Source organism: Aulostomus chinensis, chromosome 13 (assembly GCF_037954235.1).
Source record: "Aulostomus chinensis isolate RoL2024-O1b breed Wild chromosome 13, RoL_Achi_v1.0, whole genome shotgun sequence".
Taxonomy (NCBI): domain Eukaryota; kingdom Metazoa; phylum Chordata; class Actinopteri; order Syngnathiformes; family Aulostomidae; genus Aulostomus; species Aulostomus chinensis.
The window spans coordinates 26,584,506-26,611,333 of record NC_141332.1 but is presented as its reverse complement, the minus strand read 5'-3'; the positions used below and the strand labels follow the sequence as shown (position 1 = coordinate 26,611,333).

At 44.9% G+C, this 26,828-nt stretch overlaps 1 protein-coding gene across 2 annotated transcripts in view; it reads left to right on the top strand.

The window, feature by feature from the left end:
• The window catches only part of slc36a1 (solute carrier family 36 member 1), a 40,344-nt gene extending 14,759 nt beyond the window's left edge, over nt 1-25,585 (top strand). For both annotated transcript variants that reach the window (XM_086222337.1, XM_086222336.1), the window contains exons 11-12: nt 67-236; nt 23,472-25,585. In XM_086222337.1, the coding sequence (XP_086078463.1) occupies nt 67-236; nt 23,472-23,746 (445 nt within the window). In that variant the 3' untranslated portion in view covers nt 23,747-25,585. The remainder of the gene's footprint in view (nt 1-66; nt 237-23,471) is intronic.
• The last annotated feature ends 1,243 nt before the right edge of the window (nt 25,586-26,828 follow it).

Here is a 26,828-nt window from a genome sequence, read left to right as displayed (position 1 = left end):
TCTTTTTCATTGTTAATCTTCTTGTCTCATTTCCTGTCTCTTTCCTCTCTCTGTTGCCGCTTCCAGGACGTACCAGGCCGTGAAGTTGCTGTACTGCTTTGGTATTTTCATCACGTTCGCCCTGCAGTTCTACGTTCCAGCAGAGATCCTCATACCGCCAGTTGTGGATCGCGTTTCCGAGAGGTGGGAGAGGGCTGTCAACCTGCTGCTCCGCTCCGTCTTGGTCATATTCACATGTAAGTAGGAATGTTCCGCCTCCTCTTCAAGCCTGTGGCGTCTACTTAGATCCAACAGCTACTCCAACACAAGCGTCTAGATCCCAGTACTGGAGGTCCTGGCTGGAAATGTTCAGATATTGATGTGACATCAATAAATGGTTAACTGAGGCCTATGGAAGCGTTATCTGGAGGAGCTACAGTGTGAGTACTGTACTGTGTGCATGTGTGAGAATCAAAGTGCCTGAACCAGTAGCTTTAATTTCAGTCTGCTAACCGATTTGAACCCTTGAAGTCAACGTCATTCCTCGTTTCTCACTGCTGTGCTGCTGCTGCTGCAAACTGTGGGACGGTAGCTGTCCTTTCGTAATAGCGGGCCACCTCCTAGAACGAGCCCCCCCACCAGTCCCCTCTTACATTACTTGGATTTTTTTGTTGAATGCCTTTATAGATCATTATTATATTATTTGATTCCATAGACAGTCAAATATTGAGCCAAGCTAACCTGAGGTTAATAGCGGTCCAACCTGGATCATTTTTTAGTTTCTGACTCTTGGAAAGCAGGAAAATGGTGAAACTTCTGTGTCTTCTCCCCTTTGATAACTAATAGTTTTTCACCCCCGTGTGCTGAGCTTCCGCTGAAGCCGTCTGGGGCCCCCTGGGGGAGTCCCGCTTCCAAATGCAATGCTAAAGGTGAAAGAAAGCACCTCTCTTCCTTCCTTGTGTTTGGAGATTTGACACAGCTCCTGTCATGGCTGCCACTCAGATACTTCCTGGTCTTTCACTCAGTTAGAAACCTTCCAAAGCAAATAAGCATTAATCAGACACACGTGTGAGACGACTCACCTGAACGACCTGACCGTGACCTGATTCTGCGTGTATTGTCTGAAGGTCATGTGAAAAAACAGAACTGTTGGTCATTTTGGCCCCTGGCGTTGAGGTGATCGCAAAGGTGCTTTCAGATTCTTAACTTGCTCCCCAGAAGTGACTGTGGTGTCTCAGGAAGAGCTCAGAAAAGAACATTTAGCAACAAAAGATAAAGAAATGACAGCTGCCATCTCCAGTCCAGGCTCTGAGTAGCGCCGCTTCTTTTGAACTGTCTTTGGTTACCATCACTTAACTCACTGTGCTGAAAAGTAGTATGGACTATAATCATCATCCTCGCTTCATTTGGCAGAATCCTGCAGGTTCAAACCAGTTCGACTGTCCTCTTCCATTCATCATCCTCTCTACATTTATTCTGATGCAGTTTTATTCTGTGGAGCACCTTTATTTCAATCCCCAGCCGGAACAAGAGATTGGTTTCTGGTCCGCGCTTCCTTCCTGGCTGCTGTAAAGCTTTTGAGCTTCCTTCTGTAGTGTGCCTCCTGTCTTTTATTGTATTTTTTATTAGGTTCATTTATACAGAAAAATGGAGCAGCGACAATCAGCATGCCAGCTGGCACTTTGAAGGAACCCAACCAACAAACGACGGCTTTTTTTTTTTTTTTTTAGGACGAGCAGCTCCAAATCTACAGGCTGGCCTCCGCTGAGATAGGCCTATTTTTCCTCTGCTCTCCATATGCATTTAAAAAGAGAAAAAAAAAACCCTCATAGAGCAGTTCTGCTAAGGAATATGCCCGTGAAAATGGAATAATACCGGCAAAGTGAGTTCACTTTCCAATCAGGTTGTGCATGCCCAGACCCCAACCACCCCCCTCTGGGTGAGATGTGGAGATCAGAGGCACTCCAGTGGCTGCCGGTTTGATGTGAAAATGTGATGAAGCCCCACCTTCTGTCCTTCCCTCGGTGCGTTTACATGACGTTAGAAAAAGTCTGTTTCTTGAGTTTGAGTAAAACTGGACTTTTAAAATACACGTTGGTCTGACTGGAATCGTACTTTTCAAAGTCAAGCTAACAGACTTGGATAATGCGGTTGGGGGTAGTTTTACATTGGGTGCGCAGTCAGGGACGTGTGAGGGTGAAGACAACACGTTCTGGTCAGACAGGGAGACCGAGACAGTGCAGTGAAATTGTCCCCTCATGCTGCTGACAGCCATAGACTCAAGGCCTTGAGTTTACAGGTTCATCAAATCTTCTTCACGCTTTTGCTCAGGAGCTGGAGGTGAAGGATGAGGGATGAAGCGAAAAGACTTGACGTGAACAAAATGGGCTCTATTTCAATAACGGCACAAGCGTCATGGCTAGTTTCAAGCTGGCGCATAAAAGGAGCAGCAGGAGATGCTTGCTCCATAGACCAAGAAGAGGCTGGTGTTCAAGAACTGCATCCTGGGCTTTAAAGAGAACGACATGAGGCTCTCTGATTGGTTTGAGCGATGTCACGCCAGAAACACACCTATGAATAATTGAGTGTCTTTGACCCGTGGCCCATGGTTTGTGCTCTGATAACGTACCCTCTCAATACTAAAATGAAGCTGAACACACACAAAAGCATGACGTAATCAGCCAACCAGCTGGTGCCATTTAACCCTAAATGGGGCTCTAGATCTCTAGGACAGCTCTGGGAAATTTCAACACCAAATCTATTGCATCCATTGTACAAACATTCACTGAGACTCAACGATGACATGGAAAAATGCTGGAGGTCATAGGTCAATGTGAAAGGCACTCATCATGGAGGCATAAAACTGCGATGCGTTTTTTTCGTAGCCTTTGACTTTATGTCCACCGTTAAGCGCCGTTGCCTCTGGCTCACTGGTTGGTTACGTAACTAAGGCTGCGTAGCGACCTTTGATTCTTTTATGACACCGACTGAATACTGAGTACCAGAAGAGGCTTTTGTTATTCAGTAGCAAGTTTCAGTTCTAAGGAGTAAATGTCCAATGTGGCTTCAATGTGTGTGTGTTGTTTGTGAAAATTCCAACATGCTGAAACATAAAAACTAAAGTGTTGAAGACAACAAATTAACCACCTTTTGGTCATTTGAGGATTAAGGTATGGGCAAAGGTTCTCATGATCAAACTTTGTGACGACTGCCCAGAGCTGCATGTGCTGCAAAAGGTCGACTAAAAAGCTGAAAAAGCTGGAAGGAGGCACCTGTCACCTCCAGTTCCGCAGGCCCCTGTGCTTCTGCCAGCCCATCTTATTGGGTTCTTGAATCGTGGGACAACATCATGAGTATCGAGGAACTTAAATGAGAGCCCTAGACTGCAACTACACATGTAAACCCGCTGATGGACTTTCCTGTCCACTGATTTTCTGACCTGCTGAATGGAGGAGAACACTTTACATCTTGCAGCCATGTTTGGAAGTCAGTGTAAGGTTTCCTTCTATAGGAGCCTAACTATCTTGTACCTACCTTAAGCGCTCGCTGAGAGATGAGATGGTGAGGCCAGCTGATTGGGCTGCTGCTCCCGCTGAAAAATAATTGGATGGGAGGAAATGCTGCACTTTGATATGATATCTGTAACCTCATTTTGTGACGTGCGGAGAGCAGTCATGTGAAGTGTGGGTGAGTGCCTATGTGTACGAGGGTTCTTCGAACTACCCACACCTGCCTCAAAACACAAGGTTGTGTCTAAGAACTGGGCTCTGCTGGGGTTTTGTGTCCATCAACACGTGTGTGTCTCAGGGTGCAGCACTCAGATGGTGGATGTGTTTATTTCTGAGAGTATTTGTGTGCATCTGCATTTGAATGGCATCCAGCAGTGTGCGTGTTCTCGTCTGATACTTACTCCCTGGACTCTTTGTGATAGAGTGATTCTCACGTGACTCTCAGTAACTTAACAGCCATGCACCCTGTTGAATCACTCACTAAGATACACACACACACACACACACACGCACACACACGGAGCTCCCTATCCATTCTCCTTCCTCCTTCAATTTCAGGCAGCAGTAGTCCTCCAATTGCTATTGATTTCCATTCATCCAAGACCACTGATCCTTTAACTCTGTTGTTGTCCTGTTCCACCCTCGTCTCATTGCTGTGATTTAGTGTGGAGGTGCCGAGACACGTTGAGGTCAGACGGTGGCAGACTTCCACTCATTTACAGATATTATTGTCACATTAAAGCTGCCAAAGTTGAGTTTTCCAATTTGTCTGTCTTTCTCCTGCAAGTAGGCTGCAGCATCGAAGAGAGTTTTTCAAATGTGAAGTTCCCGCCTCACCGCTAGTGCTTATTTCTTTCATTATCAACATAATATTAGATGATCTTCTATAAGCACCACAATGTTCACTGTTCAATATGTTGATTGATCAATAACTTTTCAAACATTCAAACCCTAAACTTTTTGAGTTCCTCCAGATTCTGAGCACAACGATCGCATTTTAACACTCCAGGCAGATAAACCTGTGATGGCTGTCTGGGACGTATCAGAGCCCAAGTGTCCTCGAGCAAGACACTGAACCATCAACCACTCAGGGTCCAAGCCGACTCTAGTGGATGTTGCCCAACCATCTGTGGAGAGGGAACATTATCTGCCATTAGCCTATGTTAGCGTTAGCCTGCATATCCCAGCCTTGACTCCAGTATTTAACATTTATTCCAGCTCTCTCTGTCCTCCACAGGGTCCATACTCCCCAAGTTTACCCTTCCTCACCTTCACCCAAATGGTTTCTCTTTTTCTCACTGCTCTCAGTGCAGACAGTGGAACATATAAAATGAGCTGCGAGCTCTTGCGCCTCCATGTTTGTTTACTCCTCACACTCCCGTTCTCACGAGTGTTTCCTTGTGAGTTCGGTGCATTCAACCGGTCAGTCGTCATCAGAGATCCGCTGCAGCCAGTAGCCTCCTCGCAAGCTGTGAGAGTTTCTTAGTTTATCATGAGCTTCAGCTCCCAAGCTTCTTTACTTGAAACAGTTTGCAAGCAAAACAATGGACCTTAGCTTGGCTCTTGAGGAGTTTTAGTATTTACTTACCAACGATAAGCATTTGCTACACAGGTCAGTGTCCACGTCTGAATTCATCTTCACCTGCGGTGCCTTGGGTTCCTCAGGAAACGTTGAAAACAAGTCGAGTTACATTTTCAGAATTTGGAATCCATCCGGTACCGAAGCATCAGTCCTTGTGATGTCTGTTTACCATCCCTGGTGCCTTTGCCTTCAGTGTGTATTTGTGTCTGAATGTGTTAGCATATTGCACACTGGCTTCTGCTAACTGTGTGTGTGAGTGTGTCTGTGTGTGTGAACGTGTTGTAAGGAGTTGTCCGTAGACTAGAAAAGCTCCACATAAATCCCGGCTGCTTACGACCTGTGCTCATGCTCAGGTGATATTTGACGACAGAGGGACACTGTTTGGTAGATGAGCTGGGAAAGTTTGAAGATGTGACTCTTGAGTAAAAAGCTCAGATTTTCTTCACTGGGTGTCTGGACTCATCCAGCGATTTGCTGAGAGAGAGAGAGGGAGAGAACTGGTTAGTTGCTATTAAAACCTGGAAAAGCTTTGAACGTGGCACTGAGAAAAGCAGCCCTTACGTGGTTTAATCAGGTTTACTTGTTCAGAAATGTTTTTCAAACCATCTCATAAAGAGCTCCATCGATCCTTCCGGTGAGCCGGGATGTTGTTTGGTTTACGTCCTGTAACAAAATTAGATTCCGGGAACTTTGAAACTGGATGGACGGTGGACGTCAGAATGACTTGACGCTAACCAGTGAGTCACTGTAACGCACAGATGTGCTAAATGAGACCTTCAAAACAGCTTACTTTGTCAAAAACAGGGAACTGAAGGAGTAATTGAGTTTGCAGCAGCTACACTGAAATCAATGACCAATCAACAAGTAATGAGGAGAATGGAGGCTCACGTCCACTTGTAATTTCGTTCCTTAAATCTACACGTATTGTCCCTGCAAGTAAATCAATAACATAGTGGGAAGTTGCAACGTGACCCTTTCATCCTACTTTTTCGTAACAGTTTTGTTGAAGTCTGTATTTGGCCTTTTTATTCAAATATGGACAATTCCAATGTTAAGTTGATCAGGTAACAGGAAGGAACACACTGGGGATGCTTGATATGGGTTTTTGTTTTCTTCACACGTGCTGATAATTCACAGCTGACACGTTAGCCATTAATTACCAATGTCAGGATGATCTGTGGGACAACAAGTTTGTGTGATATTCAAATTTTATACACACAGAGCACCTCATGTCAGCATGGTTGATTTTTCTCAGAGGATTTTGTTGCTGCATTTTGAAATACTTCACGGGACCATTATGGATTCATTAAAAAGATGATATTAGCATGAATCGCTAACACATGCATGCAGTAAATTTACAGAAACCAGGTTTAACAATGCATGCATGCAGTGTCAAAAAGAAACTGGTAAAGGGAGTAAAAGAATCTTAATCCGCCCATCACTTTTAGCATCCGACAGCACCCTGATATCTCCGTGTATGACCTGTGTAGCCTCTCCTCAGAATAATGGTGGCAGTGTTGGAATTTTGAATGGGATAAATTGGACGGCAGTGTGTCTTGTGTTAATAGAACACCTCCGGGTGAGTCTCAGGGTACCTGTGGAGTCGGCGCTCGGTTCTTCCTCTCACTTCAGTTCGTATTACGAGAGACAGACTGATAGATTGTTAAGAGTCATATATAGATTTAAGATATTAATTTTTTTCTGAGCATGATGGAAGTCAGAGGCACCCATCAAGGCTAAGGTGTTAGTTTTGCACATGTTGTCTTATTCTCTCTTATTTGCAGGCTACTAAAGAGGTTGCTTTGGAATGTACAACAACCTTCGATTTGCTGTGGCAAGCAACTTGACGAGAGCACTATCAAAGTGTCTCCAAGCACAAAATATATATATATTTTTTATATATATATATAAATATATATATATATTTATATATATTTATATATATATTTATATATATTTATATATATATTTATATATATTATATTATATATATTATATATATTTATATATATATTTATATATATATATTTATATATATATATATATATATATATATTTATATATATATATATATATATATATATATATATATATATATATATATATATATATATATATATATATATATATACACACAGAGCCAAGTATTTCATATCATTCATCTGTGCTGCAATTGCCTTGAGCCTCAGCTTTTCTAATATAGCAGCCTGTGACGCTCACCGCCTGTGTGATCAGTCTGTGAGGATTCTGATCGCTTCAGATGAAGTAAAGTGTAGTGGGGGTCTATAAAATAGCAACAACAGCAACATTATAGGTTTTATTCTTGAGTCTGGGGGTTGTGAGTCCCTGCAGTTGTGGCAAGGAGAAGTGTTCAGCATGAATCCTCCCGTTAGGGCATGGATGTTAAAACTGCAGTATAAGTCAGCAAAGAGGGAGATGTGAAAGTTTCGTTATGTAGTAGGTGAACGTGGAGCTCTCAAGTTTGATACAGATGTGAGTTCCTCAGCACCGAGCAGTGCTTAAGGTCTTTATAGTGTGGCTTATTATACAGCATTGTACGTGTGGTGAGTCACTCGGAAAATGGAGTAGATGTAGGAAATAGAGCAGAGAACAAGATTTAGTGTAGATAAAGCCGTCTAACGTGGCTCATTCACAGGGATGGAGAGAGGTTTTTGCAGAAATGCAGTAAATTATTCATACATTAGCCTATAATCACGTGGAGTTTAGGTATAAAAGCCTCATTCTGAGCCACCAAAAAAAACCCTAGACAGGGAGTGAGACCTCTTCCACACAGCTCCTCCATTGCAACTACAATAATCCAGTTGTGTGCATTCTCCGCGCTTCCACTCTAGCTCTAAATCATGAGTGGGATCATCAACCTGACAACATTTGGTTTTCTTGGATGTGATCAAACTCAAACTGCCATTTCAGCATGAGAGCTCAAACGATATAAAAGTGTGTGGTTTGTTCATTCTGGGCGACTGTGGAAACGTTGCCCTGCAGCCCAGAGGCAAGCGCATGTGTCACCAATGAAAATATGAAGGGCTTTATCTAATTGAATTCAATTTAATTTTTACTGATGAAAAAACGGTTATGTATATTCTGCTCAGTGTCTACCAGCGTATCCTGAAATCCAGCGCTCTGGTCCTTTGAATGAACCAACACCTGCCTGACACTGATTTGTTCAAACTATAGCAGCATGACTGTCCTACAGGAGGGAGGACTGTTTTATGTTTAGCCAGGCTCTAATGTTATTCCACTTGACTGTTTGACTGATAAAAAGTTCTGATCAGAAATGTTCAGACCAAGTAGAGCCCCGCCTCCATTCCGTCCTCCCTGCCCCTCTCATGGAATGACACCAAGACAGCGTTATTGAATTATAGAACTGGAGCGCTTGTTAGCCCTGGGATCTTCATTTCCTTTATTAGCTGTGATTGGAGCCTATAGAAATTTATGCAGATGAAATTTGCCACGCTGCACAGGTTTCTGCACATGCATGTTGATAAGCTAATAAAAGGGAATAAATGCATACATGCGGCACTTCATGTCTTCGGGTCATTTTCAAGGCAGCCTGTAGTTTCATTAATGCTGAGCAGAGTGTGTGTTGAATGTGGAAATGGTGTAGCAACAAGAAAGGACTTGCTTCCAGTGGGATCCAAACTGATGCATGCTTGAATGGAGGAGGGGGGGGGGGGCATGTCACTCCTACATGTATATCTGCAGGAGATAGCTTTTGGTTTTGAATCAGAATACAGGATGAGACTCAAGCAGCGCATCATCGTCTGTGTATGTGTAGAGTAAATGCCCCTGAGAGTCTCCGTGTTTGAGCAGTTGTTGGCTATCCTGAGGGAGACGAGTCTGTCTTTGTTCTGCTGCTCCTGGTTTGCTGCTCTTGCTCGCCGCTGCAGGTTCATTTAGTGTGCAGCAAAACAGACGGAACATAGAAAAACAAACCCCGAGCAGCCTCACAGAGAAAAGGTGCATCACTATTCTGATGGCTTCTAATCTCCAGTGGAGGCAAAAGCTCACTATTAAAAATAAGACAGCGCATGACACATGAGGTGTGCGATGCGATGCGATATGATACGATACGATACGATATGATACGATATGATACGATATGAAACGATGTGAAACGTTTCCACGATCCGCCATCACAACGTTAGTGTTGTGCTACGGTCCAGTTCCACGCGAATACACAAGATGATTTCAGTTCCAAACCACTGTTTTTTCATGCTCGTCCTTTCTCACAGACTTCATGTGTGTTGTAGACGTAGTGAACAGTCAAAGGACTGTTTGCATATTGTTAGCGAGTGTTCGTCATTTCTATTCTCTCAGTCTGAAATTGCTTTCCAGTAAGATTAATGAAGCTTTACAAGTGCCTGGTGAAGCCTAATGTCCCCAGGCGTATCTGAAGCTCTAGCACATGCCATGCATGGACCGGTATGGTCCAGTTCAGCCAAGCCCAGCTCATGTGTTTGCTTGTGGCTGCGTCTGCCGGCCCTGAGGGTGGACTGACTAGAATATTTTCTGGCGTTAACCCTGGAACAGCAGTTGAACAGCTCATTTTATCATAAGAAAGTTCATATATTTTTGCTGTATTTCCAACTCCTATAATAAATACACTAAACTTCTTGTGTGGACTGATGTTGAACATCCTCTAGAGGCATGAAGAACTCTGCTTAATCATCCAGAAGCGCGTAACATTTGAATGTCTGTGCTCACAGGAATTAAACAGTTTTGTCTTGTTGACTGAAGGCCAGAAATGCATTTGTTTACTTGGTTTTTGTTGTTTAACATTTACAAACGTGGCATCCATCAGTTTTCAGATTATGTGGGTGGAAGTCTTTGACGTCAAATTGGCTTTCAGAACAATACTGCAAAATGTCAGTAGATGTTCAGTGTTGACTGAACATTGAGGTCTGAAGTGATGCTCGCTCAGCCCTACTTCGAGGTAACCGAGGAGCGCAATTAACCAGCAGGACTGGGTAATTAAGCAGGTTGTGTTTCCTGTCGTTTGTTGTTTCCTGTCATCAGTGAGAAGTGAAGTGGTCAGATAAGAGCAAGGAGAGGACGAGCCCGAGCTGCAGCTCCCTCACTCCCCTCAGCACTGCTGAGACTTGTGCTCCCACTCAAAAGGTCAGTTTATTTCAACGCAGGGAGATCTCTTTTGAAGTGAGTGCTCTATTAAAATTTGATTTATTCTAATGTATTCAAGGGGGCGGTGGAGTGTACTGGTGCTGTTACTGGTGTTGTGGATCAGAGAGCGTCTGAGTGGCAGCTGGAGGAATCTTACATGGCTCACCTTGTTTGTAGGAGTTGTAGTTGTCAGAGGACTGTTAAATTACAGCAGGTTGACGAGGAAGCCTGGAAGACCAAGTCCTGTGATTGCCCTTTATCAGTCGACCGGTTTGGAACGATCACGAGAATCCTCTGGTCGTGCTGAATTAAGTCATTCTTGGCCCCCGGTGACAGAAAGTAGATTTCCAGAGAGACCGTACAGGATCAGTCTTCGAAATATCCTTCTAGTACGTGTGATATGAATGATGCCTGCCCCGACTCTCAAACTCCTCCCTCTCCCCCTCCGTCCTGTCGTACCCCTGCATGTCCTCACAAAGTTTCTCAGACAGTGAAGAAATTGACATCGCACCACTTAACATTCATAAAGAGCCCGTGTGAATAAAGTTTGGGTTGTACAAGTTGCTGGGAAAGTGTCAAAGTCCCCCAAATTCCCACTCGAACGCAGCCTCTGTGCCTCTCCTGCCTCTCTCTCCTAAATCTCTCAGGATGTTTTTCTGACAGACGTAAAAATCTGGTCATGATAGAATCAAACTGTGAAATTAAAGATGGCTGTATTTTATCATACTGCATCGTATTCTGCTGAATAGTTGGCTGTATATTACTCTGACCGCAACTGACTGACTGATTGATTGCAAGACATATTGCACCAAATCTTTCTTTTGAAAGATGGGGAATCTTCCAGCAAAGAGTCTCTATAAAGTGGCCGACAGCTCCTCTAACTGGAAACCTGTTGCTGGACAGACATGTCTGGCTCTTTCTTGAGGGAAGTTTTCGATACTCACCCAAAGTCTCTGTGAAAGCAGCTGCAGCAGTCCTGTTTGCTCCTGCTTGTGCTGCACCCCTCACTTCATATTTGCTTTACAAGTGCTTCCTTGGTCTGAGTCACTTTGCCACAGGCTGGAGCTGAGCAGCTAGCGTGTGCTGTTAAGCTGTTGATGGGAACAAGAGAGGACGTGAGGATGTCGCGTGAGCCTCCTCCTCCTCCTCCTCCTCCTCTTCTTCTTGCTTGTTTTTTTGTTTTTGTTCTTTTTTCCGTGAGCACTGTGGTATTAAGGTGGCGTGCCACTGGGAATGCATACTGCATGTTGCTGGGCTGTCATCTTTTTACCCTTTCAGAAACATGATGTGTGCACACGTTCACCTTTACGTCTTGCAGAGCTGATTCACCTCGGTTGTTTGGCCTTTGCTATCTGCGCCTGTTCTACCTCTTCTGAATTACCGTGTGTGTGTGAGAAGCAATGAATCACAGATGAGATCCTGGGTCATGTGATGACATTAATGCAGGAAATTCTTAATCCTCTGTATGAATTGAACACTTCAGTTTGACCGCCTTTTTTGCGCTCTAAGACCATTAGGGAGGTGAACAACGGTCGGCTCATACTTGGCGTTCCCGCTCATCCCAGAGGTGACGGCTGTGTGCCAGTGACTGGGAATAGTTTGGTAATGCCAGTGATATGATTTAACATGTTAGCTCACACTTTACTAATCTAAAATCTGAAGAAAAAAACTGATAAATGATTCATTCAGTCGTCTGAATTTTCTCCGAGTACATGAGGTTAAACTTGTTGTGTATAATTTATATTTTCAAAACATTTTCTACCTGACGAATGTTAACATTTCCCATCAGACAAGCTTGTCTGATGCCTCGGATGAATCAGAAGCTTGTCTCTGACTAAGAATGTCAGACTATTCTGTTTACACGAGCACCCGAATAATCTGGTAACTCCAAATCCTCAGTTTATTCGTGTGCATTAAAAGCGCTTTTTTGATAGCAACGTCGTCGTCATCTTGATAAGCAGGAAGACTTTTGGTGAAATCTGTCCAACTTCTCAATAATATAATGTATCATGTTTTGTAGTTCAGAACCACTGAACACCGCCTGGATGCCTCTTTATTCGTCAGATCTGTGACACGCTCCTTCCTCCCAAGCGTGCGCCGGCCTGTGTGCTGCCTCTGTTATCACCCTTCCCAGATAAGCTAACAATTCTTGAAGCCTCACCTGATCACTTGCAAATAACAGGAAGAGCAGTCAGCTCGAAAGGTCACATCTGAGCAATAACTACGATTTGCTCGAACACTGTGTCTAAACATGCATGTCACATTTTTAAACTTGGCTCATCTTGGAATAACAACCTCTGGCCCCGAACATCCGAACCTCAGCCCACTTAGCGTGTCAGCCGAGCTAAAAGAAGCCAAGGCAGAGTAGCTGGACTGCAGGCAGACAGGTCAGCCTGAGGATGTCTGTCTTTAGCTTGGACCTCCTGCTGGGCGGGGAAGGTCAGCCTCTCCCTCCAACTCAGTCCTCCCTCACTTCCACCCCTCCTCCATTATTCTCTCTGTTCTCAGCTTTTCTCCTTGAAAGGTTTTGACATTCTGTTCTCTCCTTCATTCTGTCAAGAACATACATATTTCTGGTGTGTGCCCTTATGTTTTTCTGGCCCAAAAATGTTCTGGAGAGCTGTGGTCCTCTGGTACTGAGCTGCAGCCGGCAGTTGAACCATTCGTCATTAGACAGTTGAGAATCCATGTAGACGTTTGAAGACACAACTGCTGTGAACTGCAGCTCATCCAGCGCTCATCAACAGTCTTCATCCATTTTCACAGGTCCAGATAATCCAGAGCCAAACATTTAGTCCAGAACTTGTTCCACCCTCATGCCTGCGGACTGATGACTGACTAAGGTGTGGAGAAGTGTCTCAGACTGGCTGATTGAGGGATGGTAGCAGGCTGCGTTCCCGTTGTTGTTGTTGCTGTATGTCACAATAGTGAGGAAAGGTAACTTCAGAAAGTCAGAAGGTCAAACAGGACAATCGAACCAGTTTTCTTGGTCCTTCTGAAAGATGACCAGAATTTGTGTCAAGAACTTCATTCCTATCACTCCACAAAACAGGTCACAAGAGTTCTCCCAAAGAAGGACATGTAGGGTGGCCCTCTGGAAGAGTGCAGTTGTGATTTCAGCCTCGACAACATCCTCAGACCCCCCCGAAGCCTTGAGTAGCACCCGAGGGCTCTTCTTCACAGACGGTTCAATGAGACATCAAGTCAGGAAAGGACAACAATCTCTCTCTGATACGGTTTCTTCTTTACCCTCAGACTTACGCGGTGAGGAGATAAAGTTAAGCGTCCGATGGGAGCGTCTTTGAAGGCAGCGCAGGGTCTTTTTGTCATTGTTTTCATTGTAGTGTCCCTCAAGGTCTTCCAACTTAATATATGTCTTATTCAAAGGGAGGAGATTTGGACTTTTACTAGTTTAGCTTGTTCTACAACTTGTTGTGGAAAGTGAAAAGAACATTTTAGGCCTTTGAACAAAGTCTAGTGTGCTGGCACAATCTTAGATGATGATTAGAAGAGATGTGTACATGGCTAAAAGAACTGAAAGCTTGAGCTCACTTTGGAATAAAGCCTGCATTTCTAGATATCAAAATTATGTTGCAAATTGGAAATGTGGCTGGTGTATCCGAATCATTTTAATCCCAAATATTGGAATCACCACTGACCCCTTAAACAGAAAAATCTCTCTCTCTCTCTCACACACACACACATGCGCGCGCGCTCACACACACACACACACACACACACACACACACACAAACACACACACACTAGATGTGTTGCCAGCCAAACCTGTTCACTCCAGTGGAAATAGGGCCTGAGGGAGTCAGTCCGTCCATCTGTCCAACACCTGGAATTTTACTGGAAAAAGTCCCATGGAATATCAGGGGAATCCGGGATGGTATTTAGAACATGATTCCTAGTGATTTTTGTGACCTTGCTTCTGATGTCATGTCAAGGTCTGTATTGGAGCCAAAGGTCAGATTCCAGTCTCCGGGGCCCCCAGAGGGTTCATGTTTTGATCTTCAATCTTAACCTTTCCTAATCCTCTTATATTGGGTAAAAGTCAAGGAATGTCAAAATATTGGACACTTTTCCTCAGAATGTTTTAGGCTACTCAGAGGGACACACGACGGCGAGTAGACGTTGCATAAATAATGCCGCATCTAATCATTACATGTTTCCAGGTGACGCACAGAACGCATTTATGATCCAAAAAACAAGACAAGGCAATGCAAATGAGTTTTGATGAAACCGCCTGTAGACAGTCGGAACATATCACCGTGCATATTAAAGAGACAATCAACCTGGAGCGCTCTCGGCGCGGGCGTACCTCCTCCAAGGTCATATGATGTCATCCAGACACTTCAGATTAAAGAGCTGAGTCGAAAGAAAAATTCTGTTTCACATTATCATGCTACGTGTTTCCTCAGAGGCCGGTGAAAATCTGCCACATAATTTTTAGAGAATCCACGGCCCCGATCATGTGAGCGCCTCAGCAGAGGTGAAGAGAAGAAAGACGGAGCAAGCAGGTAAAAAAGGGATTAAACGACTATCTGCTTCTGCTGCTGTAACACTGTAAATGTCCAAGTCGTGGGACTAATTAAGGATTATCTTATCATTCATTTTCATTGTAAGAACAGCCAGTGGTCCCAAACCAGCTGACCCGAGAGGTCTGCGAGCCTCATACAGGGTCACGTGATTTGATAAGCTGCTCGCTGATTTATAGACGAGCTGTAGGAATTGGAGCTCGATGCTGTGAGAAACCTCAAGCCAGCGCAGCGATCTGAGGACAGGATGCTGAGCTGTGCTTCCTGCTACTGTGCAGCAGCATTCTGGACCAGCTGATAGCCGTCTCAGGCTGACCTGGGAACAGTCCGTTGCGGTAATCCAGCCTTGAGGAGATTAAAGCATGTACCGGTTTCTCCATGTTTTGACATCAAACCTCTGAACCTTGTCTAAGAGGATGGAAACTTGATTTTAATGATCTCGTGGTCTTTTATTTTGCACCAGAAATGGCACCTTTAGCTCTGTTACTGTCAAGGCTCCGTGAGTCACAAACTCGCCAGTGTGTTGATTGTTCCATCCAAAGCTTAAATATTGAGGGTGTGGTGAACATGGGGCCCGTGGGGCTTTAGCCCCTCTTCTCTCACCAGTCAGCGACTCCAGAATCAGCTTGTTTGATGACATTTCATTCTGCAGTACGCCGCCCGGACAGACTTATCATGCCTTTGTCTAGCTTCACCTTTGACTGCCGACCTTTCTGGCATATCTCTGCATGTGATTTCACCCCTGACTCATTCGTATGTTCACGCTCCTTTCTAAAGGCTAAATAGCCTTTATCATGTCGGTCAGACACACCAGCAGAGGGATGCTTTTGATGGACTACGTCGAGGGCTTGTGTTTCTTTCTCCTCCCAGCTTCTTCACCTGTTTTCAACCCATCAACTCCAGCTCACTGAAGTCAAAGGTCACCTGGAAGAATAAAGTGTTTTTTTCCAATCCGATCTTTATTTCCTTTGTTTGGGTCTAAACGATTGATCAGAAAATGCCAAAGTTGTTCATGTTTTTCTGGCATAGAGTTTTGCAGGAATAATGTAGATTTGTAGTCCAACAGGAAGTGGTCATCTCCTGGTTCCTCCCCCAGCAGCCAATAGGATCGCTCCATGTGGTTGTGGGTGATTGATTTGAGTAAATCAGATCTGTGGTGAACAAAAGTTGATGATCTTCCAGGTTTAGTTCATCGAGATCACCTTCTCTAATGAAGCCTCTGATGCGAGCCTGAATCGTAGAGCGAGTCTTCCTACGCTGGGAGGACATGTGAGGCCTGGTGCTGAGACTGGTGCAGATCTGTGTGGTCCCATCTGACACCGAAATGTTTTTCAGTTTTTCAGCATGAAAACCCTGTGAATATATGAGTTTATGTTTGCGCCAACATTCGTGGTGTTGGCGAATATCAGCTATCTGTTCAATCAGCTGTAAAATAACCGCACATGGAATTATTGGAATTTAAAAAAAATCCAATCATATGCATCCCAACTATTTCGAAATTTCCATTCGGCTGTATTTGAATGATATTTCCTAAGTTGCTCATCTCATCTGTACGCTGATACTGAACACAGTAAATGTAGCTGCCGTCACCCCATGCTGAAACATAAAGTGCAAAATAAAATATTCTGTCACTCCTGAACAGTAACACGCTAAAATTTAGCTGTCACAACAGACATGGGTCACGGTACGGGTTTATTACTGAATACCGAGGGCTGAAATTCCGTGGCATAGAGACTGCTGCTTCAGTGGGAATGCCCAGCCCGGGCTCAGGATGTTGTGCGTGTCTGTGTCTGAGGAGGCTATCATCAACCATCTCTGGACCGAAGGAGAAATGTGTCACCGCTGGTCTTCTGCCTCCGCTCGTGACCAGTTTGTCCTCATAATGGGAGATGAAATTTTCCCTCTATTCCTGGATTCGTGATTACTCGCTCTGTGGCCTGTTTCCCATTTTGCCTGTGGCATATGTCAATTATTTCAAAATCACAGATTCAGAAGAGATTTATATGGATTTATTCATGAAACCAGACTCTAAGCAGGCTGCAAACATATTTATCATATTTTACCTCACAGCCATACAATTCGGAGCAATCATTTCCCACAATTGTTGCCTCTGCAACGTAAGGTAAACAGCCCTCATTTGTCATGCTGTGCTTTTTCTCACAAGCACACATGTTCACGCAACATGCTGCACTCTCTGCTGGCACTTATGACCTGGCTCACGCATAAAATCTCCCCGTTAAAGGCTAAATCTCTGTTATTTAAAATCTACATGAGAGGTGTGTTTTTAGACGCCGTGTTCTTCTGTCTTTAGACTGCTGGTCTCACCACAGCAAAGCAGAATGACCTTGTTTTGGATCGTTTAATTTCAGCTCTTTGTTCCATGTGATGGGTCCTCTTTTATAGGCTGACTTTTTTTTTCTCCAGTGATTTGAGTGCAATGGTAGAATAACGTGGGAGTGCTTTGATATCTTTTGTCAAGCTCGTGGTCTTTAACTTGTATGTGACATGTATTCTTCGGCTCTTTCTCTCCGCTGTTTCAATGCTCTTTAACTTAGTGCAGCGTTTCTCAGGCAGGCATTCGGCACTGAAAGTTGATTTTTTTCCAATTACTTAAGAGGAGACGTGAATGTCGGAGAGCATCTCTGATGTTCCCAAAGGTTGTTTGAATTCGTCAGGTGATCAAGGCCCGAGAAAGTGAGGCAGTAAACAGGAAGTTAGGGACACGAGGAGATTTGTATTCAGTCTTATTGGAGTGTATTTTCAAAAGGTCAGCCTGTCGTTTCAAGGCTCTACATGTGTTGTGATTACTGTTTTGCTGATAGAGCCGTTTGAAAGGGGGGTCTTGTTATATTGATTAAGGAGTTGTGCTGCTTTGTGGGTCGCTGGCGTGGCTGTGTAACGTGCAACTGACACAGAATGTATGAGGCCAATACTAAAATTAGGGAGCCGTACAAATTTGGCAAAACAAGTTTGTAATACTCCTCCCTGCAACATTTGAAAAAGGTGACCTCACCCAAAGGTTTCATTAGTCTCAACGACAATGAGACCCACCCAGGTGCAAGAGCCGAGTAACTTATCAATCTACCTGTTAAACGAGCACAAACATCTCAATAAACTACATTTTCAACTGCTCTGTTCTCTGGAGTGACAAATGAACGCTGCTGGCTGAGATTGCCGGTGGTGTAGTCCCTCTGCGAGATGTTCTGAATCCAATAAAAGCCATAAAATTTTGGGCGTAGAGAAAACAAGACGCTGTAAAGTCAGCAGGAAATAGCAAAACATCAGTACAGTTTAATAATACAGCAGTCTGGAGTTTGTCTGTAAACCCACGCTGACGCATCTGAAAGAGACTTCTGATGTCACTGAGGCTTTCCTGGTTAAATAAGGTTGAATACAAATTAAATAAATAATCATCCCAGTCGAAATTGATTCAGCACCTCCAGGAGACTGCCACCTCCAGATTAAATTAATCCAAACACACACCCATCGGAAAAGGTGGCGTGACAGCCTCTGTTATCATGTGTTTCTGTAATTTTACACAACCACCAGCCACGATAAATTGAGTTGGTAACTTTGATGGGTGGAGATCCCGTTTCTGCACAGCAAAAGGTTTTGATTGCTCTTACAATGTATCCCTAGGGCTGATATAACACATTTAATTTCCTAAGAAATTCGAGGCATTTGTAGGGAGTCGAGAAGAAAGTAGTTGTGTGAGGACTTCCACCCCTCCAACAAAAGTTTGTAATTGCATGGCAAAGAAATATTTTCCACAAGCCAGTGGATGTGCCCCCTCCTCCAGCCCTCATGTAATATGTCTTAGTCCAGTAAAAATAATTTGTATTTTGTGCCGGAGTCACGGTGACTCATACTGGCTTTAGGTATATTTCAAAGGACAGTCAATGAAAATTTCACAAGCCTCAACCTTCTTCTAATTTTAAACAGAATCCCCCCCCCCCCCCCATGTAATCGTCCAAAATAAGGGAGCATTTTTAAATAAAAAAAAAGTAAAATCCTTCTTGCATATGATTTATCATTATCTTGTTTTTTTATCCTTTTTTTCTTTTACATTTCAGCCTATTTTTGTCGCAGTTGTGCATCACCAATTCAGTTCAGATTATTAGGATTGCCCCTTGAGGTGCACCACCTCGTTTTCAAGGGGGTCCAATTCCACACTACCCCCTCCAGTCCCCCCAGTCAGGCATCCCAACTGACCAGAGGAGGCGCTAGTGCAGGACACATGCTGCTTTCCCTTTACCGCTGCACTCGGAGTGGTGTTGCACCCGAGCAGACCAGTGGTAGAAGTTTAAAAGTAGTAAAATACACATTGACATGCCAGTGTTGGCAATATCAGCCACTGGAATTCTGGTTGAATCCATCGCATTCATGAGTAGGAAGTCAGTTGGTCACTTTTTCCAGCTGATTACTCAGAAATTCGGACTCCCGCAGCAGCATATCCTGATCGAGTGTCCCACCCGTTGCGTCTGTATGGGTGGGAACGGCATTCTGAGCTTCATGGTGGATAGCACAGTCAGTGCCTCTCATGTGGCGGTGGAGAATACAGATGGTGAGGCAGCTGATATTACTGGCGTCCACAACAACCTCATATTGGGCGGTCAAGCTAGACGACAATTGCAGCTTCACCCAGCAGCCCCTGATATTTGGAGTGCACCAGTTGTCTGACCTTTACGGTAAAATGGGCACTAGAGTTGGAAAAACTAAAAAACTTTTAGCCATAAAAGAACCGCTCATCCCAACTACTTCGAACTCCTTTTCAACCCCAACAGGTCGTCCACCAGGGGAGTGGATTTAACGGGCAGTCACTGAACTCATTCACAGATTCCTTCTTCTCTCTTCCTTCGTGAGAATGATGGCTGCTTTATTTTCTTTGCTGAATTTAAACTTTATATCTGGAGTGTCAGCAAAATGGAATCTGTCTTCTCCCTGTGCTAGTTCCTGCTGACTAAATTCAATTTTGACTAATTAGCATTAGCATTTGTAGACCTCGGCTGTTCATTTGCTGTTGGTCTCTATCACCACGGCCTTGAAGTCCGTTGGGGAGGTCAAGGTCCCTCCCCCTGTCTTTAATGAGCTACGGTCCACATGAAAGCCGGCTCCCATGTGCCCGAGCTGGAGGCTGCCGGCTCCTGTGGCTCCTTCCTGCTTAGTGATTGCTGGCAGCAAGGTGATGCAGAGACAGGACAGCATCCAGTAGATCATTGTTGACTGGAGTAAAGGAGAGCAAGACCCCTCCTACCAATCTTTGATCCAACCACACAGAGCCCCCAGCGCCGGCTGTGGCTTTGTGGCTCTTGAGGTAATTGACCCCACCTGGCCGAGGAGCTGTCTCTCCCAGCGGATTTAAAATTTGTCACCTCAATTTAGAAACGGCCTGCTGGCAGAATGAAGGCAGACGGACCCCCTCTTCCTGCCCTCCCTCTGAGTCTGTCCTTTTATTTTCTTCTTTGTTGCTGCATATTTGAACTGTCCTGGTTGCTCCAGTTTCTCTGTTGATGCCCATGGGTGTTCAGTTAAAAGCTGCTAGTTGCTCAATGCTGGGTTGACCTGCCTGTGGAGCTCTAGCGTCCACCATGAGTCCTTGTTCTGGGTCTTCATCAACTTTGTGCACTCATTCACATTCACTTTCTGTGTGGATGTGCAGAAAATAACAATAATGGCATAAACTGGCACCAATTTGTAAGGAAGTATCAAACTTCTGAAAAGGTGACATACGTTGTTTCTCTGTGGTACCAGTTGTGCGGCACAGAAGGTCTCAAAACAAGAAAATGGGCAACCATTCACGGAATGGCGATGGCAGGTGCAGCCCCAGACAAACAGACACTCTAAGATGATGGAGGAAGCAGGGTTTTCACCAGGGTGGTTCTGAAGTTTGAAATCAAGCTTCAGCAGATTGTTGAGCCTCCAGCAAAACACGGACGTGCATGTTGAGGCTTGTGCTGCACAACTTTGTGACAAAGTCATATTTTACGTTTGGAGTTTTTAATGGTTTGTATTTACTCCTCGGCAGTAATGGAAATGGTGCTTATTTGTGAAGACGATCATATTGGCCACATCGGTTATTTGGTGGTGGGCGGGCCCACAGAAATACCTTGTACCTGTGACTCCGCCTATGTCAGACCAAGACACCCATGGACGTACCAATGGGCACTAGTTTGTTTTCGGTTTCCATTTCCTGGGCAGGAAAACAACTGCGTCACTTGGTGCCAGACGCTGTCACAGTTGACGAGGTCGGTCCGTCAAACGTTTGACTTGACACAACCTCATACATTTCCTTCCTCTCCAACATCTTTGTCGCTCTCTGAAGGGGAGCCTCCCTCTGTAGCGTGCTCTCTGGCATACCAAGGCCGGCAAGCTTGTGGGAAGAGAGTGGAGTATTTTCTCTTTGTTTCTGTAGGATCAAAGGTTGTACGACCAAATTAGTGTGCTAGCGGCGTTCCCTCTTCAGCCTTTTGAAGCTGCCTAACGATCAACGCTCTGCCTCTCTCTAGGGGGGGACAACAGCAAGCCTTTTAGCTACACTCCTGTGGTTTATTTGCCATGAAAGCTCTGTAGGTATGCCCCCCCCACACACACACACACCGACACACACACACACACACACACACACACACACACACACACACACACACACACACACACACACACACACACACCATCCTTATTCACGGCCACATTTGCCTTATTTGATGGCTCAGAAAGCTTCAAATGTAGTTTGAAGAGCACCCTTCAGTGGCGAGCGCCTTTTGCTAGAAGTGACAGGTTTACTCCCCGGGAGCGCGTGGTGGCGAGGTGCTTTCTCCCTACTTGTCACATGAAAGCTCGACCTTGCCGTCGCCCCATAGGTTAATTTGACAGACTGTGTGAGCACGCAGCAGCCAGCAATTGATTATGGTTCAAAGAGTCTTTTATCAGCCCCTGGTAATGGGTGTCCGAAGTATGCCAAGAATAAGAACACCCAACTTGTCCTCTCCACTCACCACTGAGACAGTTGCAAGGGGGACAGACAGAGCGAGTTGAGGAGTGTGTGTGTGTGTGTGTGTGTGTGTGTGTGTGTGTGTGTGTAAAAGATAAGATAAACCTTTATTCGTCCCTCAGTGGGGACATTGGCATCGTTACAGCAGGAGAAACAGAAGTAGCAGCAGAAAAGTACAAGAGCAAGAAATAGCTGAAACTACAATAAACTGCAATAAATACTAGCAGTGTAAGTGTTGGATATTGCACAGTACAGTGTAAAGTATTGCACAGCAAAGTGTTAAATATTGCACACAAAGATTGTCCAGGGTCTGGTAGGGGAGATTACTGGGAGCAGCGTTTGTTGTCCAGTCTGACAGCTGCAGGTTGGAAGGACCTGCGGAACCTCTCCTCCACACACTTACGGTGGAGGAGCCTGTCACTGTAGGAGCTCTCCAGTGCTGTAGGGGTGTTGTTCATGGGGTGGGAGTCGGTGCTCAACAGAGAAGCCAGCTCTGCCATCATTCTCCTCTCTCCCACCACATCCACTGGTCCAGGGGGCATCCCAGGACAGAGCTGGCCTTCTTAATCAGTTTGTCCAGTCTCCTCTTGTCTGCAGCTGCTATGCTGCTGCCCAGCACACCACCCCATACAAGATGGCTGACACCACCATTGTATCATAGAAGGTCCTCAAGAGTGCCCTCTGCACTCCAAAGGACCTCAGCCTCCTGAGTAGGTAGAGCCTGACCCTTCCTGTAGACGGCCCAGTGTTGTCTGACCAGTCCACTTCATTGTTCAGGTGAACACCCAGGTACTTATAAGATGTCATCATCTCAGTGTCCATTCCCTGGATGTTCACCGGCGCTGGGTGTGACTGTGTCCGCCTGCTTAAGTCCACCACCAGCTCTTCGGTTTTCCCTGCATTGATCTGGAGGTGATTCCTCAGGCACCAGTCTATGAAGTCCTGGGTCAGTTCTCTGTACTCCCTATGAGGACGACAATTGCAGAGTCATCAGAGAACTTCTGCAGGTGACAGGTGGGTGTGTGGTGGGAGAAGAGGCACGGAGCCTCCTGGAGGTGTCGATGAGGGGGTTGCAGCAGTGAAGACTGGTCAGGGGGAGGAGTAGGAGTCTGATCGAACCTATTTAAGTGTAGGCTCAGATCGTTCACCCATCGTTGACCGCTCCCAGTCTGGGCGCTGGGTTCGCCGTGGCCAGAGATGATCATGAGGCTTTTCCAGACACTCCTGGTGTTGCTCTGCTGCAGTTGATCCTCCATCTTCCTCCTGTAGCAGCTCTTCCCCTCCCTGATCTTCTGCACAGCCTTCAGCTCGTCCCTATTCCCTGACTTGAAGGCTCTCTACTTCTCCTTGAGGAGAGCCTTGTGTTTGTGTTAGTCTGTGTGTGTGTGTGTGTGTGTGTGTGTGTGAGTGTGTGTGTGTGAGTGAGTGAGAGAGAGACAGAGAGAGAGAAACAGGAGGAAGGTCTCTTCAGTTGTGCTCTAATTGTTCATGTGCAGACTTTTCTAGACTTCAACTGTGGAGTTGAAGGAGGACAAGAGGACAAAAACACACTTTGGTTGTGACCACACGGGTCACGAGTTTTAATTTGTCAGATCAGGGTTGCCCTTTGTTGTTTAAGTCTCCATGGCAACAGAATCTGAATATAACATGCAAGTATTCCGTCTGTGCAGGACCTCTGTGCCTCTCAGCTCAACTCTCATCTCCCGTCTTTATTGGTGCTCCTCCAGGTGCTCTCGCCATCCTGATCCCAGAGCTCGACCTCGTCATCTCATTGGTTGGCTCGGTCAGCAGCAGCTTCCTGGCGCTCATCTTCCCACCCATCCTCCAGATTCTGGCGTTTCACACCGAGGGCCTGTCGCCGCTTGTGACTGTCAAGAACGTCATCATCAGCCTGGTGGGGTTGGTCGGCTTCCTCACAGGGACCTACATCGCCATCGTGGAAATCATTGCCCGCAACGCAATCAAACACGAAGAGACGTTCTCCACCTACATGGTCCAGTGATGACATGACTGTTGGCAGGTGGAACAACCCAGCTGCGCCACTCAGAACCCATTTAGGGCACATTTTTGTGTTTTTCTTAACATCTTTTTTTTGTTGTTTTTTGTGCTGCTGTTGGAAATGGCGGCCATTTTGAGATTAATCAACATCTTAGCAGTATGAAGCTGATTTGTGGCGCTTGGTGTTTCATGATGTCTCGCACCACTGAACCGCGGTGTCCCGTTGTATCATGCAATTGCATCATTTCGAGTCCAGCCACTTAGTGCAATGTAGTGGTAACATAGTAAGTAGGCTAAATAAACCCTTCAGCTGGGACGAACCTTCCACTGTAAGAGTAGACGGCATGTTTTCAGAGGTAACTTCTCATTTTTACAGCCTCAATAAATTGATGTGTTTATGTTATAGTCAAAGATTCAAACTACCTCACAAACCGGTTTTCAATTTGGTCTTTTGAAACCTTTTTTAGATGCTTTACTTTTAACCCTCGGCCCTTTTTATTTAGAGCTTTCAGAGTTTCACCAAACACCGGAGTCAGAGAAATGTACATGTTTTTGTTGCACTTTGATTTATGCCTTATTCAGTAAAATGCCGCACTACTTTCACATTGCTGATACAAGACACAAACCTTAATAGAAGTACTTCAAAAACTGTCTTTAAACCAACAAAACAGGACAGAAAGCAGGGTTGGGTATGTTCAGGAGCTGGAGTGAAACTGATTCCGCTTTTGACCCAAAAAAATGCGTCATGCAACATAAGTGAGCAACTTTCCTGTGTGGCAGTGGCTGAAACACAGGTGGGGGCACAAGTGAAGCGCCGGTGGAATGAAAGGTAGGTGTTCCCCAGTTTAATCCTGCTGTCGCTGCTAACGTTACTTCTTCAGTTAAAACATCTGATGGCTCATCCTGCATTCAGGGGCGTGAGCTCCATTCGGGTCTGATGAAAACACTTCCTTGAATTTTTATCCAAGATAACAAAGTCCAAATCAGGCTTCACTGGTCTGGTAACATTTGGAAGGTCGGAATCCTTTCATATTTGTTTGCCGAGGGCTAACCAGAAGTGACCAGTCGGCTGCTGCAGCGGTCCCCTCGCTGGCTTCACCATCTCACCAGAAACAAAACTGTGCAGTAACAAGTAGCACTGTGACGTCCGTTTTAAAGCTGTTAAACGCTCAATGTGTTGGAACTCGTGGTGAGATCGCGCTGAGACGTACCCAACCCTGCAACAAAAGGAGTAGCTCTCCTGTGTAACACCTGTTTTTATCTTTAAAACTTGTATTTTTTTGATCTGATTATTTTCTTAAGTGTTTTTATGTTTAAGTATTTTTGCTAAATTAATAGTTGAACTTTTCTCTCTTTTTTTTTCTTTCTTTTTTTTTTTTTTTTTAAATCAAACAGCTTTTAAACAGCAACAGTTGTGAATCACATGCTGTCGATTCTTCCAAGTCACCGGGTACTGCCAGTCCAGCATCATGCTTCTGTATGTCTCCAGTATTTACAAAGACGTTTAATTCGATTTTTCTGTCTGTCATAAACAAACGTCCAGGTATTTATCAGTGCAGCTTGGTCTAAACTAACCATGAGCCTTACACGTGAAGGCTGTTCGACATCAGAGTTGCACATGTTTGTTCCCGTGTACAGTGTGTGTCCGTCAGTCACTTCTGTAAATGTTCTCACTCTCCAAAATGTTGTGAATGATTAAATATTCATTATTCTTCATGACCGAGGAATGGATTTGTCTGCACGAGCAGTTTGAATGTTTCCAGCTGAGGAGGAGGGTGATGTGCATACAAATAGGACCAATTTCATGCATTGTCAATTAATCAATAAATTGTTGTTCAATGAATTGCGTGTGTCAGAAAATACAAATGTTCAGAGACTTCAGTGCTTCATTTTCCTGCAAAAGTATTCGACAGCCCTTTTAAAGGCGTAAATCTACTAAACTGAAGCAGTAACCAACTTGTGTTTTATCTTCCAAGTCCTCACTCACAGGCGTCTTGAGCTCCCTGAGATGTTTTTGTCCCTCCTGGATCACTGTGACCCCAGAATACAGGAAGAGCCAGCCACGTATATTTAGCTCGAGGCTAATGGAGCTAATAGCAGCTAAACGGTCTCCAGATCGTCGTCTTGTGGAACCCTCGACTTCTTCATCCAGCTGGATGATCCACAAACCCTTTGATTAGAGATAAAAGCAAATTGCAATAATGCCACCACACCGTAGTTTGACGTTCACGCCAAGTATGTCGTTAGCGCACATAGTTGGTATCCCTTTAACAAAGCTAATTTTAATTTTTTTAATTGAGAGCTAATTACCTTGTCGAGACAGGGCCCTATCCAAGCGATCTGTGGCTGTGGGCACTTTGTGTGTGTGCCGTGTTCAGGGCGTGTTCAGCCTCATTTCGGTGTTTATGGCGTGTCATCAGAGCAAAAACCACAGGGCCATCATTAGACACCGAATTATTCATAGCCGTGTTTCGCTTTTTCAAGATCAGAGGTCATTGTTGGTATTTGTGTGGTCGTTGTCCTGGTGGGGTTTTTATCAGGTTTATAGTGCTGTGACGTGCACTAAACTCTAAATTCAACATAAACCTAGAGAAAGAGTGCACGTAAGGGTCAACCCAGTAGCGACCTGCGCCGTACTCTTAACTGGAGGACGGCTGCTGGGAGTTCAACGCCTGCTGACTGACCTCAGACGGATCATTCAGTCTTTTCTTCAGTGTGTTTTCATCAAGTTAAGATATCAGAAATATTTATTTAAATGTAATCCCGCCCATATTAAAGAGCCCATGGGCCGTTAAGTCTGTCGTGGCTCTGCAGTGTCAGTCTGCGAAACCTTGGCACCGCGTTCGCGAACGTCTCTGCTCATTCTCTGCTCATTCTCCCTCTTCGTGTCCCTGACGTGCTAATTCTTTTCAACATTCTTCACACAAACAGCTCGAGTAATCCTGCTGGCTGCCTAATTGATACAAATGAGACAGAGGCCGATGGATTGAGAGGAGGAGAAAAAGGTCCGCGGGGGTTATTTTCCTCTATAAAGCTCCACGCTGCACTAGCGATTAGCTGGAGTCAGAATTTCATTAACCCCCGTG